Source organism: Eupeodes corollae, chromosome 1, assembly GCF_945859685.1.
Source record: "Eupeodes corollae chromosome 1, idEupCoro1.1, whole genome shotgun sequence".
Taxonomy (NCBI): Eukaryota; Metazoa; Arthropoda; class Insecta; order Diptera; family Syrphidae; genus Eupeodes; species Eupeodes corollae.
Genome location: NC_079147.1, coordinates 269254822 through 269275085, shown reverse-complemented (window position 1 = coordinate 269275085; position 20264 = coordinate 269254822). Strand labels below are relative to the sequence as shown.

General features: G+C 34.2%; 1 protein-coding gene across 1 annotated transcript; it reads left to right on the top strand.

The window, feature by feature from the left end:
* The first annotated feature begins 115 nt into the window (after window positions 1–115).
* Window positions 116–20256, top strand: LOC129940662 (uncharacterized). Its single transcript, XM_056049065.1, has 12 exons — window positions 116–260; window positions 369–546; window positions 699–955; window positions 1022–1101; window positions 3412–5077; window positions 5136–5316; window positions 9676–9737; window positions 9827–10149; window positions 11333–11511; window positions 19471–19708; window positions 19774–19866; window positions 19931–20256. Exons 1-12 carry the CDS (start codon window positions 222–224, stop codon window positions 20151–20153), a joined length of 3519 nt encoding a protein of 1172 aa, XP_055905040.1. The 5' UTR covers window positions 116–221; the 3' UTR covers window positions 20154–20256.
* Window positions 20257–20264: the final 8 nt, after the last annotated feature.

Genomic DNA, 20264 nt, shown 5'->3' with positions numbered 1-20264 from the left:
TTGACCACAAATTTGCGTTCATTGTTTAAGACTTTAATGTTTCTTCTTTTCAGCACTTGTTTTTATTTTTATTTTGTTTTTGGAATAAAAGCGACTTTCCATTTGATTAAAATAGTATCCCAGATGAAAAGAGAAAAACGTGACATTTCAAAAAACAAAACAATCATTAATTACATTGCGCTCCATAAGAACGAAAAAGAAATCATTTATAAAAATCCCAAATGTCCAAGAATGGCACCGGCAAAAGGAAGCTTTCAAAGGTACATTTCAATCCGCAAAAATTGTATCTTTCCTCTAATGCATCCATTTCTTTGGACAAAATTTTCGACTTGTTCTCGTTTATCTCTTACCCTCTTGAATTTCCATAGCTTGAAAATACACGAAAAACGTTCAAAATATTTGCTCTAAGCTTTCATGGAACTAATTTGGAAGTCATAGGGAAGGAGCTAGTGAGACAAATGGAAGTTCGTTCAAGTAAAAAAATCTATCCTGTCATGGTAAACGGTACAAAAAAGAATACGGATGAAGACCAAACAATTTCAGAAGGTTGGAAATTACTTTATGGGAGTCTTTAGTTTTTGTTTCTTGTTCAAGTTATTTTTTCTTAAGTTTCTTTTTTGATTCTTTTTGCAAACTAATTGACTTAATGAATTTCATTTAGAAGTTTCTTTTTTTGTTTTTCTTGTGTTCTGCCACAGCCACAGCCACAGAGTTCGAGGTGGAACAGCAACAAACTTATCAGATTGAAGAAGGTATAGAAAGATGTAAAAAAGATTTCGAGTTGGTGTGGGTAAGTCTTACAAGTACACTTAGTGAGGATTTGAGAAGATATTGGAGTGAGGATAAGGATGAAAATATTGAAGAATCTGTAAAGACAGACGACGACGGTGACAAGTCTGAGGAAATTTTACCCAAGAAAATCAAAATATCTGATTTGCAAATATTGAATTCAGAGGTAATTTGTTTTCTATTATTTGACTTAAAAATATTCCACACTTTGTTTTATTTTTTTTTCAATCAGATAAAAGATTTTCAAACATGTGATTACTTCATTGTGCTAATTGGTAAATTTTCAACTGAAGTATTAATTAAGCTTCTACTGTAAGTAGTTGACATTTATTTGATAGTCCTTCTTGATATTGTATTTAAAATCAGATGCTCAGCCCCCTGAGTTTTCTTATAGGACAAAAACCCGCTCCAAACAAAATTAAAAATTGAAACAGGAATTTGTAAATAATACGTAACATATATCATACATATCTTCAAAAATTTCGTACTGCATCTTCTAGTTCCTTGTATCAAATAAATTTAAAAAAAAACAAAAAAAAATTAAAATTGTTGGTCTAAATAAAGCTTGGAAGGATACAGGATCATTGGTTTCCATGCGCCCTTCGTGACCCTTCTTGCTTAGTCTACACAGAACGAAAAAAGTCATCCTATTGACTATTTTGGTTGTCAATTTTCAGCCGATAATCGCGATAGTCAATAGAACAATTTTCGGTTGTCAATTTTGAAATCCGAAAGATTTTTACAATTTGGTAGTCAATATGACAACTTTGGTTGAAGGAATTTGAAACTCCGGTTTTCATATTGACTGTATGACAGCTGCGGTAGTCAATATGACAACTGCGGTAGTCAATACGACAGCTGCGGTTGTCAATATGACAACTGCGGTAGACAATATAACAATCCTCGATAGTCAAATTGTTGTCATATTGACAGCTCTCGTCCTTCTGCTTGCGTACCTGTTGTTTGGCTGCATTTGCTTGCGTCATTCCTCATCAAACCACAAAACATATCCTTGGTGTTGTCATCCTTCCATTCTGTGGGGGCGTGTAGACATATTAGGCAGATGTTGCCGAATTTAGCCTTCATGCGGATAGTCATGAGGCGCTCGTTGATGCACCCATAGCTCAGGACTTTTTACTTAAAAAAATAAATTGGGTGGCGCAACAGTCCGTTGTGAACCAGGGCCTAGTGACTTACAACTCGCAACTATTCCTGTGTGCGAGTAATGTTGTCAGGAATGGAAGGGACCAACAATTTTAGGCCGAATCCGATAGGCTAATTTGAGAAAGCACTTTTTCATGACAAGAATTACTCTTGAAGGAATTGTCAATTCCTTACAAGAGGCTGTACCCGCGAAAATTAATTTTTTAAATTAAGGTGGCACAGGCAGGGATTGAACCCAAGACCCCTTGCATGACAGTCCAACGCACTAACCATCATGCCACGGGTACTGCCGGACATTTAATTAAGTCTGGCTTTTTTCGATATCAGTCACAATAGTCAACATCGCAGTTGTTCAACTTCTTTTTTTCTAGCCCATCTCATCGCATTTGCTGTATGGCAACCGTTTGCGTGGGTTGGCAACAGTAAATGCACTTGGCTTTTTAATGCTTCGCAACTGTTTTTCTTGATGTGGTCAGGAAATCACGCTGAACTTCAACATTCAACCTGAAGGACTAGGTCCTTAATTTCACGGGCAAGAGCCGGCATAACCGCTCGCTGATAAAAGTTTTTTGAGAACAACATGTGGACTCTTGTGTCCTCTTGACATGACATTTTCATTGATAAATGATATTCCAACTTCCATATCGTCAAAATAGTCCTCTGTAGGGAAATAAAAAGATTTGTATCCTATTCCTGCTAAACACAAATTCGGACAATCGAATTTGATACAAATGATAGTTATGTTCGCTATTTGACGTACATGTTCAACAAAGTCATGTTCAAACTCGTAGACTTTAGCGTTTCCAATAATAAAACTTTCTTTGCTGAAAAGCTAGACAAGAAGAATATACGTAGTTTAAAAATTTATCAAAAATTAAGTGTAATTGACAAAAGTCTGCATCTGTTGTTTCTTTTAATTCTTTAAATACTAGCAGAAACAATTTCATGGATGTAATAAATCAATTTAAGTAGTTTTTGTGTCCACATCTGCAAAAATATTCTATGACTCACATTTTAATTAAAGTTTTCTATAAGTTCTCGATTCGAAAAGAGATGATTTAAATATGCAAATTTTATGCTCAAAATACTAATTCATTTAAGAATACACACAATATTTCTGCTTTTCAAAAATTGTTCCAGACTTCTTTTATTTATTCATCAAAAACGATGCACTTTTCTGTCGCCAGCCAAACTCCTTTCAATGCATTTTACTTCAAATTCTTAAAAACTTTTGAAAGCACACTTGACCAAACAACTAAAATAAAAATAAAAAAACATACACACTCGATCAAGACAGTTGACACTCTTGAAAATGTAAACTTTTCAAACTATAACCATTTCTCCACTATTCCAAATCATATAAGTACCTATACGTATGTTTATTGAGAGTATTCACCAAACTTAAACAAGTTTGTACCTTCCTCCTTGAACATTTTAATCCCCCAAAATCGATTTCAGAAGCCACCAACCCTTGCAAGCAATAATTCACTTCATACCATGTCCAGAATCTGACTTAGAGGTAAACTTTCCCAAATTGCATGAGGATATCGATTTCTTAAGAAAATCTCCGGATACCATGAATGTTGGTATTTTCATTGAAAACTTAAATCAGCTTCCCATTCCCAAGAATGCTACGAGTACCACATCTGAATATATTCAAGACTCTGAACAAGAAGTACAAAAATACTCCCAGCAAATTTACGATCAATTTACATGGTATTTGTATGACATTGAGATGTTAAAGCAACAATTTATCGTTTACCAAACTGACTTTGTCGAAATTAATGATACCGAATTGCCAAGTCAGGAAGAACTATTATGGTCTAAGTTTGTTCAAGTAAAATTCCACTCGAACAAGGATACCAATGATGCTGCTGCTACTGATGATGATGATGCCGATGATGGTACTGGTTCACCAGCTGCTGCAGTGGGTGTGTTTTTGGATAATTTATTTACGGCAATTGAAAACCACGCCAATTTGGAACGAAAAAAAAATTCATCCTCTTTTTGTTGCTATCTTAGCCCGTTTTTGGAGAATGATTACAGCAAAATTATCGTTGAGGAAGCTAATGAATTACTTCATTCAGCTGTGGATAATCAATTAAATTTGGTGACTTATTGGAAGCTGGTTAATATGGTAACTAGAAGTGGTTCTAATTCGGACTGTGAAAAATGCAATACTGAATATGGAATTGACTTGCCCAAATTCTACGAACTCATGTCATGGGAATCTTTCGTTCAAAGATTGGAAGCAAGAAAAATTGTGTATGATGAATGTTGTCAAATTGATGTGTCAATAGAGTGTAAGCTTTTTGTTTTACGAAGATTTTTCGACAGAGTTGTCAAAGTCACAGAAAAATTCCATCTTCCTACAAGATTGTGCTTCCGAGACTTTTGTAGCCACATAGCTCCCAATTTAGCAGATTTTCTAAGAAGCTTCGAGAGTGGCGCTACAACTTCCGTCCATCCAAAGTTTTCTGGCTTAATTTTTAACGAGTGTTTACAAGAATTGATTGTTTCTAAAAACATATTTCGATTTAAAGATGGATTTATATCTTGCGTAATGGAAAATTGGTCAAATGAGGAACAGAAGATCTCAATTAATATGTTTTTATTCGCCAATTCAGTCTATTTTTATCCCCAGAAAAATGGTGCTACTTCAAAATTAAGGTTCGTAGCAAAGAACAATTTAAGTTGCGACATTGAGTTATACCAACAAGACCAGCTTTATCCAAACATATTCATTCAGTGGCCTAATGGTTGTCAAGTCAGGTACATAAATGTCGACAACTTAGCAGCTGTCGAGCAATGTTATCATTCGAAAAGCCAACACTCAGAATTAAAACGTCTTTATACAATGGAAGGATTTGTTATATGTTATCTAAGAAATGAAACAATAAAAGTTCTTACACCAAATGGAATTATTTACAATCTTTATATAATCGAAACTATTTCCTATGCAGATCTGTATTTTGAAAATTCTAGTCAACACGAAATTCCCAACGAAATATCAGATCACATTGATTTTGTTCGAAATTTAGAAAAGTATGGAATATATTGTTCAAATTGTGATGTTACTTTAGCTGATGGAAGAAAACTTAGATTTAGTTTGAATGGAACTTTTGTAAGTGATTATTTATTATTTAATTATATTTAACAAGAGTGTTTTCCTTTTTTGTTAGCAAAACGAAGTTGATCAATTTATGATTTATGAATGGACGGATTATTTTGAGAACAAGAAATTCCTAGACCGTGATGATGGTGTTAAAATGATATGGACAAGTGATTGTTTAAAATGTTACTATCCTTGTGGAACTTCAATAACAACAAAGGTTATTGAAGATTGTATAAGAACTAATTTTGGTAGGTCAATATAAAATATGTATAGAAAATATTAGACTGAACAACAGTCAACACCAACACAGAGTTTTTAACTTAACATAGAATTTAATCTTCGAGGAGATGAGTTTTAAAAATATTTCCAACATTTGGTTTACTGCATTGTTTGATTTCAGATTTAAAACTAAGGCCCCATAAAGGTAATTTCAGATGAGAATTTTGTAATTGAAGATTTAAAATGTTTGTATTTAAAAAGTTCTCCAATTTGAAACGTAAGCTTTAACTTTCAAATTCCGTGCCTATTTGGGTTGATTTCAAATTAAGAGCAATGAAAATATATCTTCAACCAAAATCATGCAAAAATGGGAAATGGGCCTGATTCGATTCTTGTCACTACTAAGGCATAACACTAGTAGTGGCGTGTATCGAATAGCATTCTGTGGTTCAAATCAGTAATATTTTTCTTATAGTCTTTGTCTGTTTTGTTTTTTTGCTATTCGTTTATTTGCAATGGCTGGAAATTTCAGTTTAGATTATTGTAATATTCGTGGGCTTAGAGCGAATTTTCTTTCAGTGTACTCCCACACTGCTTAAAACAGGTCAGCTGTAGTGGCACTAAGTGAAACCCAAGTGGGTGAGGATTCCGATCCCATTGCACTCTTTATTCAAGGATATAACTTGGTGCCATTATTTTTTCCCACCATTTTGAATAAGCAAACCATTCACTATTGGTTCCTTTATCGAAGCATCAATCTAGACAGAGTGTCAACTTCTCGTGAATTTAATGGTTTGTCTGATTCCATCCAAAGAATTGTATCGTCCTATCCTCACACTGAAACCGTTGTCACGGGCGATTTCAATGTACACAGTTCTTCATGGCTTCAACATTCGGGCCAATCAACACCAGAAGGAGTGTTTCCTGATATCTTCGCTGAGTTTAATCACCTAACTCAGCTTGTCAACGAGCCCACTCGTATATCCGTCGTGGTAGGTCAAGCAGAAAACATTCTTTTCTTGTTTCGTACCCCTAACCCTGATAAGTACACTATTAGTATTCTATCTCCTCTAAGCACATCTGACCATTGTGTCAAATCAGCAAATTTATCGTGTAAGAACTCTTCAGTTAAAGAAAGAGCTCCTAAGAGAACCGTTTGGCAATACGAGAAAGCCAACTGGGATGGTCTCAATATTATTTTAGGATCTTTAACTGGTCACTATGCTTCCTCGATAGTGACGTTGACGCCAGCGCTGATATGATCACAAGTTTGATTCTCCTGGGAATGAGAACCTTTATCCCGAATAGGGTTAAAAGTATCAGACCTAAGGAAAACGCATGCTTCTATTTTGTAAAGAGGTTATTAGGGTCAAGAAGGTATGTTTCCGTCGTTTTAAAGACAATCCAACTGAGGAAAACTGGAATAAGTGCAACGCCCATATTCGACGGACCAAATTTTTACATGACCAAAAATTACGGCAAAAAATACTTCAATATGTCCCAAAGGCAGTACAAATTTTTGGTCATTTATAAAAAATATGAGGAATTCTTCCTCTTCCTCATTGTGAATGACACTCTATTTGATAGCTCTTTAGAGAAGCAAATCTCTTTGTTAGGCAGTTCGTGCCAATTCAACGCTGCCAGTGAGTGTTATGACTCCGCCTGTACTTGAGCGAGTTAGTGATTCTATAAGGGCAAATCTTTTTTCGCACTCGTACTGTAGCGAGAGTCCTAAAAGATCTTAATATACATAAATCTGCTGGTCCGTTCTGAAGAGGTGTTCTTCAACGCTGGCAAAACTACTGCGTAAGCTTTTTCATCTGTCCTTGTCTTTAGGTCTCGTTCTGAGCGGATGCAAAACCGCATTTGTCCAGCCTATTCCCAGAAAAGGCGATTCTTCCTCACAGTGTAATTACCGACCGATTGCACTTACGTCCCTTCTGTCCAAGGTCATGGAAACGCTGAATAATTATCAGCTCAAGAAATATCTCTAAGATCGAAAGCTTCTTAATGGCCGACAATAGGGTTTTCCTAGCAATAGGTCCACTGGTGATCTCATGGTTCATCTCACCGAACAGTGGAACAAATCTTTAGATAGTTTTGGAGAAAGTAAGATTATTGCAATTGATATTTCAAAGCATTTGATAGGGTTTGGTATCAGGCTCTCTTATCGAAAATGCGTGCTTTCGGTTTTCATTAATCCCTCCTTTATTGGATTAATAATTACCTTTCGAATCGTTTAATAAAATTTGTATTTGATGGATTCAAGTCTGAAAACCACAAAATAAATGCTGGCGGGCGTGCCCCAGGGCTCTGTTCTATCTCCAACACTCTTTCTCATTTTTATTAATGATCTTCTGTCTGCAACTTCTTATCCAATACATTGGTTTTGTTTAAATGACGATAGTACTCTTAGCTTTTCATATTCGTTTTCAGATTCAAATCCCTCTTCTTCGGATGTGGAACTGCAACGCCAAAATATGATAAGCTCATTAAATTCCGACCTAAACAGCATAGTACAATGGGGAATAAGAAACCGCGTAGAATATAATGCTTCGAAAACCCAATGCTGTCTGGTATCGTTAAAGCGAAATATACATCCTTTGCCATTATCCATACAAATGGCACTTGCATCGACGAGAAGAACATCTCGATATTCTCGGTATGAGTATCACCAACCACCTTTTGTGGAACGATCGCGATGTCGCCAAAAATGCCGCAAGAAGTTTTAGCTTTCTAGGGCGATGCAAGAAGTTTTTCTTCCCTTCTGATCTGGCTGGAACACGCTACAATGATTGGAAAGGCGGAATGAGAGACTTAATTTCAGTCGTTCAGAGTATACACACCTCCACCAACTCCTTCATTTGTTATTGATCCATCCGTGTGAAAGTGGATTGACTCGGCCAATGTTGTTGTTAACCCACTGCGATGAAGCTTTGAGGCGATTAGCTATTTGTTTGCTAAGAATAGAGTATCCAGATCTGCCCATGGGTTAGTTTGAAGCGGTCCGCTTATACATAGGCAAGCTGAACGTTGGACTTTATGTAATTTTTCACTACCTTGCTGTATATTAAATTCGGTCTGATTACCGATGTGTATAGCCAATGCCTAATTCGAGGTTGTAAGACCCATTTATTACCAATAGCTTTTTTGTAAGAAAAGACAGCTACAATAGCCTTTTGGAATTGTATTATTGTAGTGCCCGTGTCATGCGAGAGGTCTTGGGTTCGATCCGTGCCTGTACCACCTTAAGTTTTTTTTACGGGTACTTCCTCTTTGCGAGGAATTGACAAATTCTCTAAGAGTTATTATTGTCATGAAAAAGAGCTTTCTCGAATAAGCCGTTCGGATTCGGCATATAAACTGTAGCTCCCCTCCATCCCTGCAATTACTCGCACACAGGAGTAGTTGAGAGTTGTAAGTCACTAGGCCCTGGTTCTCTACTGTTGCGCCACCTACTTTGACACCCAGTCCATACCGATCAGACCAAAGTATTAGTTTGCCTGAGGCGTTTTGTAAAAGTACTTTAAAGATGCTTTCCTGAAACGGCTATAGCAACGTCATCCACATAGGCATTCACTCTAAAACCTTCCGTATTCAGACCAGATAGGATTTCATTTCCCACCAGGTTCCAGAGGAGAGGGGATAATACACTACCTTGCGGCGTCCCTCTGCTAACGAATCTTCTAGCAGAAGAGTCGCACAGTTTTGATGTAATTATTTTGCTAGTCAACATTAAAGGAATAAGCTTTCCAAGCGAACCTTCTACGTTTAGAGATGTCAGTGCAGATTTGATTGCAGATGTGTCCACGTTGTTAAAAGCGCCTTCGATGCCAAGGAAAGCAACCATAGTGAACTCTCTTTGATGGTGGAGGGAGGATTCGATGGTGCGTACTAAAGTGTATAACATCGTTTCTACCGATTTGCCTTTACAGTAGGCATGTTGTTATGGAGATAGAAGTCTTGTATCAATACTTGCGCTTAAATGGATATCAATGAATCTTTCTAGGGTCTTAAGAAGGAATGATGATTGTTACATTCGAATCTTCTTTGGTTACCAGTTTGACCTTTAATCACTCTATCTTATTTTCATTCAATATATTTTGAGAAAGGGAGAAAATTATGTGCCGTCAAAATGAGTCAAAACAGAAGTCTTCAAATACGGCGGCGTTTTTGTAATCAGTCAACTAAACTAAAAATTATCTTTCCATGGTTCACCAGATTGTCAACTTAAAATTGATAGTTGATAAATATCAAAGTATAACATTTAACCAGCCAATTAATTAAAGCTTTGATACTATCTTAGCTTAAGTAACTATCGATTCATATTTCACATTTGTTTGTTTAAACAATTTTGGACTTTTTAACTATTTTCATATTTTTTTCAGAATGTGAAACTAATTTAATGGAAAACATTTTTAAAAACCCCAATCCAACCTTCGTTGCAAAGGTACATTTGTTGGTTCTTTTACATATTTAAGATTATAATATCAAGCATGAATAAACATTATTTTTAATCTTCAACCTAACTTATTCTAGGGTGCAAACAAAGCCAAAATGCAGGATTCCTATGTCACATATAATCTCAACTATTTAATGCAACATAAAAACTACGCGACTGTTGAAGTCTGTGGCAAAGATAAAGTGGAAATACATTCCCCGAACGGATTTAAGCTCATTCTTAAGGAAGATCGTATCCAATCTGATGATTTAGACACCACTGCTTCCACCGATGACGACGCCACCGACGTCACCCAGAGTACCGTCGTCGTCCTCGTCATTGACATTGGAGAAGAACTTTCCTTTCGTATTGCTTCAGGCGTATGCATCATTCATTCAGGCGTCTCCGTTCCAGAAAAGAAGTGAGTCTTCTTCCTTTTCCATATACATATACAAAGTTCACCCACGCAAAATTTTCATCACCAAGTATGGATGTACATATATAAAATCTGCTGCCATTAAAAACTGCATAGAAATTTCAAAAAACAAGAAACAGAAATGCGTGAACATTTTACAGAACCATAAAATTATGTGCAAATGAGAAGTTGATGATAAGTTCTGTTAAAGCGCTCATATTCCACTTGGTATGGCACATCCTTTAGCATTTGTCTGGAAGAATATGCGGTTGCAGGGAATGCACAACACATCCTATAACGTACCCATAGTTGGCTTTATTATTTTTACGATAGTTAGGATTAGAAAACGCACATTTCAACATCCTTCAGCCATTGTGTTTCTCTCTCGATTTTGTCATTATTATGCAAATGGAAATGTTATCAAGTAGAAAATTGCACAAGCATGAATAATTCTCATCCTACTTTCATCCTTGGCGGCGGCGGAATGCCACATCAGATAGAGTTGAATGGGGATTTAAAGTATTAACGTCATGTACATTGCACATCACCTTCCTATATGAAGATAGAAAATAAAGGTTAATCCCTTTGAGATGAAGAAAGATTCAAAAGGTGGTTAAAAGGATTTAAGAATTCAGCAATTCCTTATTTTGGTTTAAATTATTATCACCTCTAAGTCATAGAAAAAAGGTGACAAATTTTTCGCTGCGTGGAAGGCTCATGAATTTTTTATTTAACTTAATATAAGTTCGAAAGTTTTATAAATAAATAAATTAGGTGGCGCAATAGTCCGTTGAGAAATAGGGTCTAGTGACTAGAACTCTCAATCATTCCTGTGTGCGAATAATGTTGTCAGTGATGGAGGAGACCTAGAGTTTTAAGCCTAATCCGAAAGGCAAATTTAAGACAGCGCTTTTATGGATAAGAATTTACTCTTGGACCATTTATCAATTCCTGGAAAGAGAAAGTAGCCTAACTTTGAGTGGCATGGGCAGAGATTGAACCCAACGCCTCTGTCATAACATTCCTACGAACTTACCATCATGCCACAGGCACTACAATTTCGATTGTAAACATTTCTGTAATGTTAATTTTGACATTTGGAAAAGTGCTAGTTTCAGATCAAGATCAAATCATTTTTTTTTTTTGCTCCGAGAGATAGAAATTTATCTAACCAGAGTTTTCTTTTCAGAAAAATTGATTTGAAGCTTAACTTGTTTCCCGATGTGACAGATAATTTCCTTACATTCCAAAATAAAAACGCTTCAATAAATCTTAATGCAAAAGGAGAAATGATTCTAAGTGGAATTGATGCTGAACCATCACCCTATGAAGAAACTTCATATCTCTTAAGCAAAGACAATTCTTTCGGTAAGTTTTTCAAAATCAATGGCAAAAAGTCATTAAAGAAAACAAAAAATGTATGTATATTGACAAAACATGGTAGAAAATGTTTGAATGAATATTTTACTGAATTTCCTTTGATTAGAAATTCAAATTATTTACTGATTCTGAAAAAAAGAAAAATTTATTTCAAAATTAGTTTTTGTTTTAAATGTTTCCGTGTATTTCCGTATGTAAATTATGTAAATTAATTTTCCTAAACAGAGATTTAAATGGGTTTTATAATAAGGGGTTTCATTTGGAGTAGACAGCTATGTGGCAGCTGTCATTGGGCGCATTCACAAAGCTAGTCAAAATTCAACTAGCTTTGTGAATGCAAAACTACACTACAAAGATAGTCAATCTGGAACTGTCATATTATTGACAAATGCAAATATATAAAATAAGAAATATTTTTGATTTGATAACTTTAACTTATCTTTTGTGTTTTTAAGACACAATTTGAATGATTTATGTTCTTTGTATTTTAATACTGAACGATTTATTTTATTTTGAATTAGTGCATTTTACCGAGCAGCTGATTGTGAAACGTCAAAATCATTCTCCACTAACTTTGTAGCTAATTTTTTTTACACTACGTCGGAGGGGAAATTTCAACTACTTTTGTAGTTAGATTTAGCCAATCAGAATCCCTTGATTACGTAGCCACTAGCTTTCTGAATGCGACCATTTATGTTTGGATTTGAAAAATAAAACGGCGTTAAGGCTAAACGCTTCAATAAAACATTGGACATGTTCAGACAACGTAAGGGACTTCACTGCATTCTTTGAACGTAAACTTTGACCAATTCAACTAGTTAGTTTTTTAAGTGTTATAAACTTCAAACTTAACTTCACAAACCTCTACCTTCAATTGATAGTGCAACAACTATCAAAAAAGTGCTCCTAAATTGAGCATTAAGCAATTTAACGATTAAATTTCAAATTTAAATTATTTATTCATTTTCCAATTTTAAACGGAGTCCCCTTTTACAAAAAACATCAAAAGGAACTTTACAGAAAATAAATAAATCACATGGTAATAAAGTTCAGCTTTCAGTTAAATGAACAATCATGATAAACTGTCATTTTGACAGATATCGACTTGAGTTGATAGTTTGGGAAATTTTTCTTGACTAACTTTCCAGCCAACTTTCCATTAAAGTTGCCTTAAGCGGAAGGTAATTTTTTGACAGCTGCCCGATCACATACTAGAAACTTGCTTTACTTTCAAGTCTTTTATGTCGTCTGAACCTGCCCATTGATCATTGAAGTCGTTAACACCTAAAAAGAAGCTCTTTGAGATCATCGTGAAGCACTTTCCCTGCCGGAAATTAAACTATTGCAAATATTTAATGAGTTGTATAAGATTCCAATGACAAACGTCTTCATCTATGTAGCTTGCTCCCAGTGACGGTGCGTCAATAAGACGTTTTAGACAGTGTCTACCCTCCAGATTTGAAACAATACTTTACTCTCTACAGTACCTAAATACATAACTTTAAAAATGATATGCATGGAAAAAAACAAAAATTTGTACCTAATTATACTAATTCCTATTTTGATTTCATTAAGAATAATATTTCCTATCCCATAGTACCTACTTCTTGTCATTTTTTGTCTAACCCATTTATATGTGTATCTACAATCTACATTCACACCTATTTCTACTTTTATTTATATCACTACCTCACATATACCAACATCATGCTATGCTATGATGGACAGCGTTACCACTTCTTAAAAAAAAGTGGAAGTAGATTTTAGGAAAAAAGTGAAGTAGATTGAGAAAAATCGAAGTAGATTTCAAAAATTAACTTTTTCATATTATTCTACATATTTTTAAATTACATTATTTCAACAAAAAAATAGAAAAAAAATTAATTATTTGAGGCTTCATATCATATACTCGTACTTCAATATGTTAATGTAACATTTCTTAAATCTTGGTTGTTAGCAACGAAAAAGCAAAGATTGGGCTCGTGTTGGTCATATCAAATTACTTTAGGATGTTTTTTTTGCAAAGGACGAGATCTTAAAGAAATAGTTATTGGAATCGTAATACAATTTCAGTAAATTAACAAACCTTTTACCTTGGATTTGGAAAACTTGAACATATCTTTTCATGTTGAAAACAAACAATCAAATCCAAAATAAGGCCAGGGCACAACTTAAAACTTTAACAAACAGAAATAAATAAAATGCACGACTGGTTCGCATGAACCAGTGTAAAACTGTTTCCTGTATTGAATTAAAATGTAGCTGCAAAAAAGTTTGTTTTCAAAAAAGTATATGCCATTTGATTTTTCAAGAAAAAATAATTTTTTTTTAAATTTGCGTTTGAAAATCGTTTTTTTGCCAGACGACTGGCATTTCAAGAAATCAAATTTCAAAAAAAAAATAATATTTGTTTTTAAATTAAAAACTATGATATTTTTGGCAGAAAAAATAAATAGTTTAGTTCTTGAGAAAACTTAAAAACAAAATAACGGTTCTAGCTGGGATGGAATTGCGTTTATATATTTTTTATATTGAAAGAAGCTAAATTAAGAACACAAATTTTAGCAAGAATTTAAAAAAATATATCGGTTTGTTTTTGAAAAAAATCGAATTATCGATTTTTGACCGTACAAATTTGTATTGAAACTACTGTTATTTTTAGTTTCAAAAAATCGGGGAGCACTTTTTTAGTCTTCTCTACCATCGTAATGTCATGTTTGTTTAAAATCTCGAATTCGAATTTGTTTACGAATGCAAAACTTGCCATACGGGCCCTATATGTATGATAAATAAAGATATGTATTTACAAAATCAAACTATGTAAATTTGTTATTGGGAGATCGATAAGCTTTGTCGTTAAGGATTGTTTGAAAACGAAACAAAAACAATAAAAAATGTTCGTCTATTGAAAAGTGAAACGATGAGAATTAGGGCATTATTTTCTAAAATCAAGTCGTTGTTATTAAAATACGGCCTAGACATTTTCAACAGCCCTTTTGAATGGAAATTGTGATAAAGGTCCTTCTAGGCCCTTTGATGTATGTCGATAATGACAAAAGGGTTACACTAGAATACATTAGATAAGACGTTACTTCACTGCAAATGCAAATACTCAAGCGATTTTTGATTCTCTAGAAAGTTTTAAGACTACATACAAGAGTGAGAGAAAAAAGGAGTAGTTTCAGTCTATTTTTATTAAAATTGAAGTAGGTAAAAAACGAGATATTGAAAATGAAGTAGATTTCAATATTTTGATGATGGTGCGAAGTAGGAAGTAGATTTTAGATTTATTTGAAAAAAAGAAGTAGATTTACTTCAATTGAAGTAAAGTGGTAACGCTGATGATGGATAGCTTGGCTCTACATATATATGACTGACTATTAACGAACCTCCCGAACGAACACCGAATACCGAAAGTACGAATGGCACGACACGAGTAAAGACGAAGACAGTGTCTTTGTTTCCCTTTAAAGTTATATGAAGGGAAAAGGGTTAGCTTATCATTTCCAAAAACTGATTTTGTATGGAAGCTAGTAGACATAAGTGAATCTGTCTAATCGCTTGTTTGTTTTGAAAGTAAATTCTTAATTCGAATTTTTCATGAAGAGAACGAGTGTCAGTCAGGAGGAGTAGCACAGTGAATGTGATCAACGCAGCACGCAGCGGCAGCGGCAGCAGGCAAGTGTTACCACTTCTCAAAAAAAAGTGGAAGTAGATTTTAGGAAAAAAGTGAAGTAGATTGAGAAAAATGGAAGTAGATTTCAAAAATTAACTTCTTCTTAATTATTCTACATATTTTTAAATTATATTATTTCAATAAAAATAGAAAAAAAAATAATTATTTAAGGCTTCATATCATAAACTTCAAGATGTTAATGTAACATTTCTTAAATTAAATCTTGCTTGTTAGCAACGAAAAAGCAAAGATTGGGATAGTGTTGGTCATATCAAATGACTTTAGGATGTTTTTATTGCAAAGGATGAGTTCTTCAAGAAATAGTTATTGGAATCGTAATACAATTTTAGTACATCAACAAACCTTTTATCTTTGTTTTTAGACAACTTGAAAATATCTTTTGATATTGCAAACAAACAATCAAATCCAAAATAAGACTAGGGCATAACTTAAAACTGTAACAAACAAAAAAATATAAAATGCACGACTGGTTCGCATGAACTCGCTCATGTATTCAAAAATGTCTGTCTAAAACTATTTCCTGTATTAAATTAAAATGTACCTGCAACAAAATTTGTTTTCAAAAATGTAAATGCCATTTGATTTCTCAAGAAAAAATACAATTTTTTATTGAATTTTAGTTTAAAAATATTTTTGGAATATAATTGTGAACTTATTATTAGACGACTGGCATTTCAATTTTGTAAAAAATGATAACCCATTTTCAAGAAATCAAATTTCGAAAAAAATAATATTTGTTTTTTAAATTAAAAATAAAAACCAATGATATTTTTGGCAGAAAAAAAAAGTTTAGTTCTTGAAAAAACTTAAAAACAAAATAACGGTTTTAGCTGGGATGGGATAGCCTTTATATATTTTTATATTGAAAGAAGCTAAACTAAGAACACAAATTTTAGCAAGAATTTAAAAAAATCTATCGGTTTGTTTTTGAAAAAAAAAATCGAATTATCGATATTGAGCTCTGTCGGAAGACGTTGCGTCTTACATGTGAATTAAATTATTTCCATTTCATTTTGATATTGAACTCTGACAGGACAAGTTAAGGTCGTAAATTTTTGAGATTGCCAACCTGTATTGCGTAAATCAATACATATTTGTAAAATGGATTTTTCAGGAAATGATGATATTTTTGAGTATTTCTCAAATGATACAAATGTAAAGTTTTCAATGCTATCTATAGAAGATAAGATAACTATTAATTCATTATTACAATGCGAAATAATGAATCAAAATTTGTGTCTACCCAGTCAAATGGACTGCCGCACGTCACTGCTTGCTCCTAGCTATATGTCTCCAGTTGGCTTTAGTCACTTTCCGCAACCTGATCCACAGTGGGCGTGGATTCGAAGACTTTCCGTAACGGAGCATTGGTTTCCATGCGCTCTACGTGACCCAGCAATCTCATTCGTTTGACTTTTATCCTTCAGCTTGTCGTTCCATCTTCACTTCTACTAACCTTCTATGCATACGGGACAGTAGATCACACGAAGAACTTAATGACCCAATTTGCTCTTATCCGCTTTTTCACAGCCCATACTTCTGCACCGTATAGCAGGACGGGGATGATGGAGGTCTTATGTAATATAGCCAAACTTTGGTGGCTCGAGAGAGGGCTTAACTACTTAATTTCTTAACACAAAGAAACAGAGGTTAGCAAGAGTAATTCATCGTTTGATCTTAGCGCTGACCGGTGTTGTTTTCTGCCTTCATAGGGGAGCCTAAGTAGACAAAGTCCTTAACTACTTCAAAACTACGTCTGTCGATGGTGGCGTTTTCTTGATGACAGCATGTACTTTGTTTTGCTCAGTTTTGACGCCTCAGCCTCAATACTCACAAAAGCCCATCTTGGATAGTTGGCTTTTAGAAACCTTGTTGAACGAGTTGGATAGCTGTATTGAGATAGCTGTCAAAAAATAAAAACAACTTTCATCTGTTCACAAAAAGCAGAGAAACATTTAAGCTTCGAATTCAAAGTAGATCATAATTACTTCCTAAAATTCGGAGGCAAATAGCTTCTTCATTGTCTATTATGTATCGAACATCTTCAAATACAACTTCAACTAACATTTTGTATCTTTTTGTTTATCAACAAAAACAAAAAGCTGAAATCAATTTTCGAGTTTCTTGAAATTCAACCATGTGTTGGATCAGCTGTTCTGTTAGATACCTACATACCCCAGAAATTCTTGGTTACCTTTGGATTCCTTTTTTGACATCTAAGCTGTTATTTTACACGTAAAACATTAACCAAAAGATATCGGTATACCCTATCTGTCAGAGATTGAACGCAGCCACTGAGTGCTTCCGATTATGTCAATAACATCAGCATATGTCAATAATTGGACAGTTTTGTAAGATGGCGTTAGAGCTCTGCACTATTCTTTGAAGGACGATGTTAAGGAAATCGCGTGATAAATCATCACCTTGTCTAAAGCCTTTTTTGACATTGAAAGGTTCTGTTAAGTTGTTTCCAACCTTTATGGAGCAGCGTGGTCGAATTCACGTTCTTCCAGGACAAACGGACTAGTTTGGCAGGGATGCTAAAACTAGACATGGCTCTATATAACTCGTCTCTATAGATGCTGTCAAATGCAGTCATAAAATAGATGAAGAGATGGTGGGTGTCGGTTTAATGCGCTTGGGTATTCTCCGTAAAGTGAATATTTGATTGACTGTGGATTTTCCTGGTCTAAAATCACACTGATAAGTACCTATCAGGTTGTTGACGATGGGTTTAGACGTTCACATATTAAGTCAGAGCAGTATGTATTTCTATAAAGGCCTGTTCAAAACATAACGCGTTCTGGTGAAATGGTTAGAATGCGCTGCTTCCCTTTGCATTCGTCATACGCCAAACAGAACCCAGTCAGCTTTCAGCGTTCCATTGACCCAGTTCTAGGAGTCAAGGTATTTTTGTTCTTTGCTTTTGAAATTTACTGCGAAAAAAATAATTCAGCAATCCAATTAATTCAAGTATCCTTTTAAAACAGAAAAAGTTAGGAATTATTGTGAAGATTTTCTAAAAGCTTTAAATACACGACAGACCCAATAAATTGGCATCAAACAATTTTGACATTTACAAAATAAAAGGAGGGAACATTAATTATGTATTTGTTTCCTTAAACTTGTATATGAATGAGATAGTTATTATTTAGCGAAAGACCATTGTGTAAACAGACAGAACTACTTGGCTCGTTGTTTCCCCACACATGGCAGAGCCGTTCCTCATTGCTTGCTGAAGATCCAAATAGATCGACAGAGCCAAAACGGGCCATCTCAGTTTCCCCACAAACGGTCCATTTTGGATCGGCTACGGTCCATTTGGCTTTATTGTGTAAAGATATAGCTTAAGAGATTAAGTTGACATTTAAAAAGAAATGTTTGTTTTGTTTTCTCTTTCTGTAATGACGTTTGACCTCTTGTTCTTTTTTTAAATTTACAAACTCCGATTTGATCATCGTCGCGTTTCATTTTTAACCGCTAGCGTTCTGTTTGATCAACAACATATACTTCTATAGGAGCCATTCCCTTGGACTGCGTTCTACTTTACCAAGCTTCAATATATCAGAGATTTCCATTTATCACTTTTGCTGTCAGAAATCTGATTATCGCACAATTCAAGTAGGATGAAAATAAGTGATAAAGTTAATTTGATTTCTAGTTGAAGCTAAAGAGTGATGGCCAACCACAGCCGCACTTTAAAAAAGTAGAGCCTTTGATAGGTTTCTTACCGGCTTTACGATATTTTATGGTACCCACTGTCATAAAGCGTTACCTAAAAATTTGCATAACGTAATGTAGCTTTAAGCCCCCTGCGTTGAGACAATAGTTTACTTTTATCTAAACAAACGAAATTGCAATTACAATAAAGTGGTCAGCTGTCAAAGCGTTAAAATGAGGAACATAGATCTAATCAGGCGTTGGGCTCGAACTTACGATATTTACGATCTTAAGCACAAAGTTTGAGGAAACATTTCAGATTGACTCATACCATAAGAGTCGATCTTTTCTATTCAATATGTCAAAGTTGGCTGATTGTAGCTTAGCTAAGAATTGTGTTTAAATACAAAAATCTTAAAAATATAAATTTGCCAAAGTTTTGTTCAACGGTAGAAATCGTAAATGATCGCTTGACCCAGCTGTCAAAAAAAGCCAATGATTGGTTTTAATGATGGAAACCAAAGATAACTTGCCCTTAAATTAACAGAATAGTGCTAAATAAGTTAACAAAAATGTATTTTATCTTTAAGGCATCGAATTTATATCAAAAAGAAATTATGACGCTTTGATTTCAAAATACAAAAGCCACAAATATATCTACAATAATCGAACTCAATTTGTTTTATTGAAAACAATTTTACCAATTGATGAGACATTTTTAATGTTGAATGCCTCAGAAACGAGCACCAAAGATCTAAAACATTTTCAACCAGTAGTGTGTCACCAGCATAAATGTCATCAAACTCAAGATCGTGTATTTACAGCAAGGTACATATATTGTTTGAAAAACAATTAAAATTTATTAATATAGTGTTTTTTGTTTAATTTTCCAGAGTTATTAATAAACTCAATCATTCATTGAAACCTTTGGCTTTAATTAAAAAAATTGATTTTAATGAAACAACACTGGAAAATCAACTAAATGCGTGAGTTTGTTTTTCTGCCTTTCTTTTTTCAATCATTTTTGGAACAATACTTTATAATTTTTAGAGCCCTACACAACTTTTTCGGTGAGAAACCTAAGGCTGAAAACCCCCTTTGGAAAATCAAAATTATGAAATTAAAAGAAGATTTAGTTTATCGAAAACAACGAACGAGATTTTACAATACACTGTTGAAATATAAGATTTTTCCAAAGTATTACGAATTTGAATCGTTGAATAACGATGTTAAATTGTTGGAAAACAACATTTTGGAAAACCTGGAACAATAAAATATATTCAAATAAATAACAAATAGTCTATTACTGCCATCTAACAATTCATGGTAGTTACAAAATTTGTTTCGAAATAATCTACACATCAATACTAGTTCGAGTGTAAGA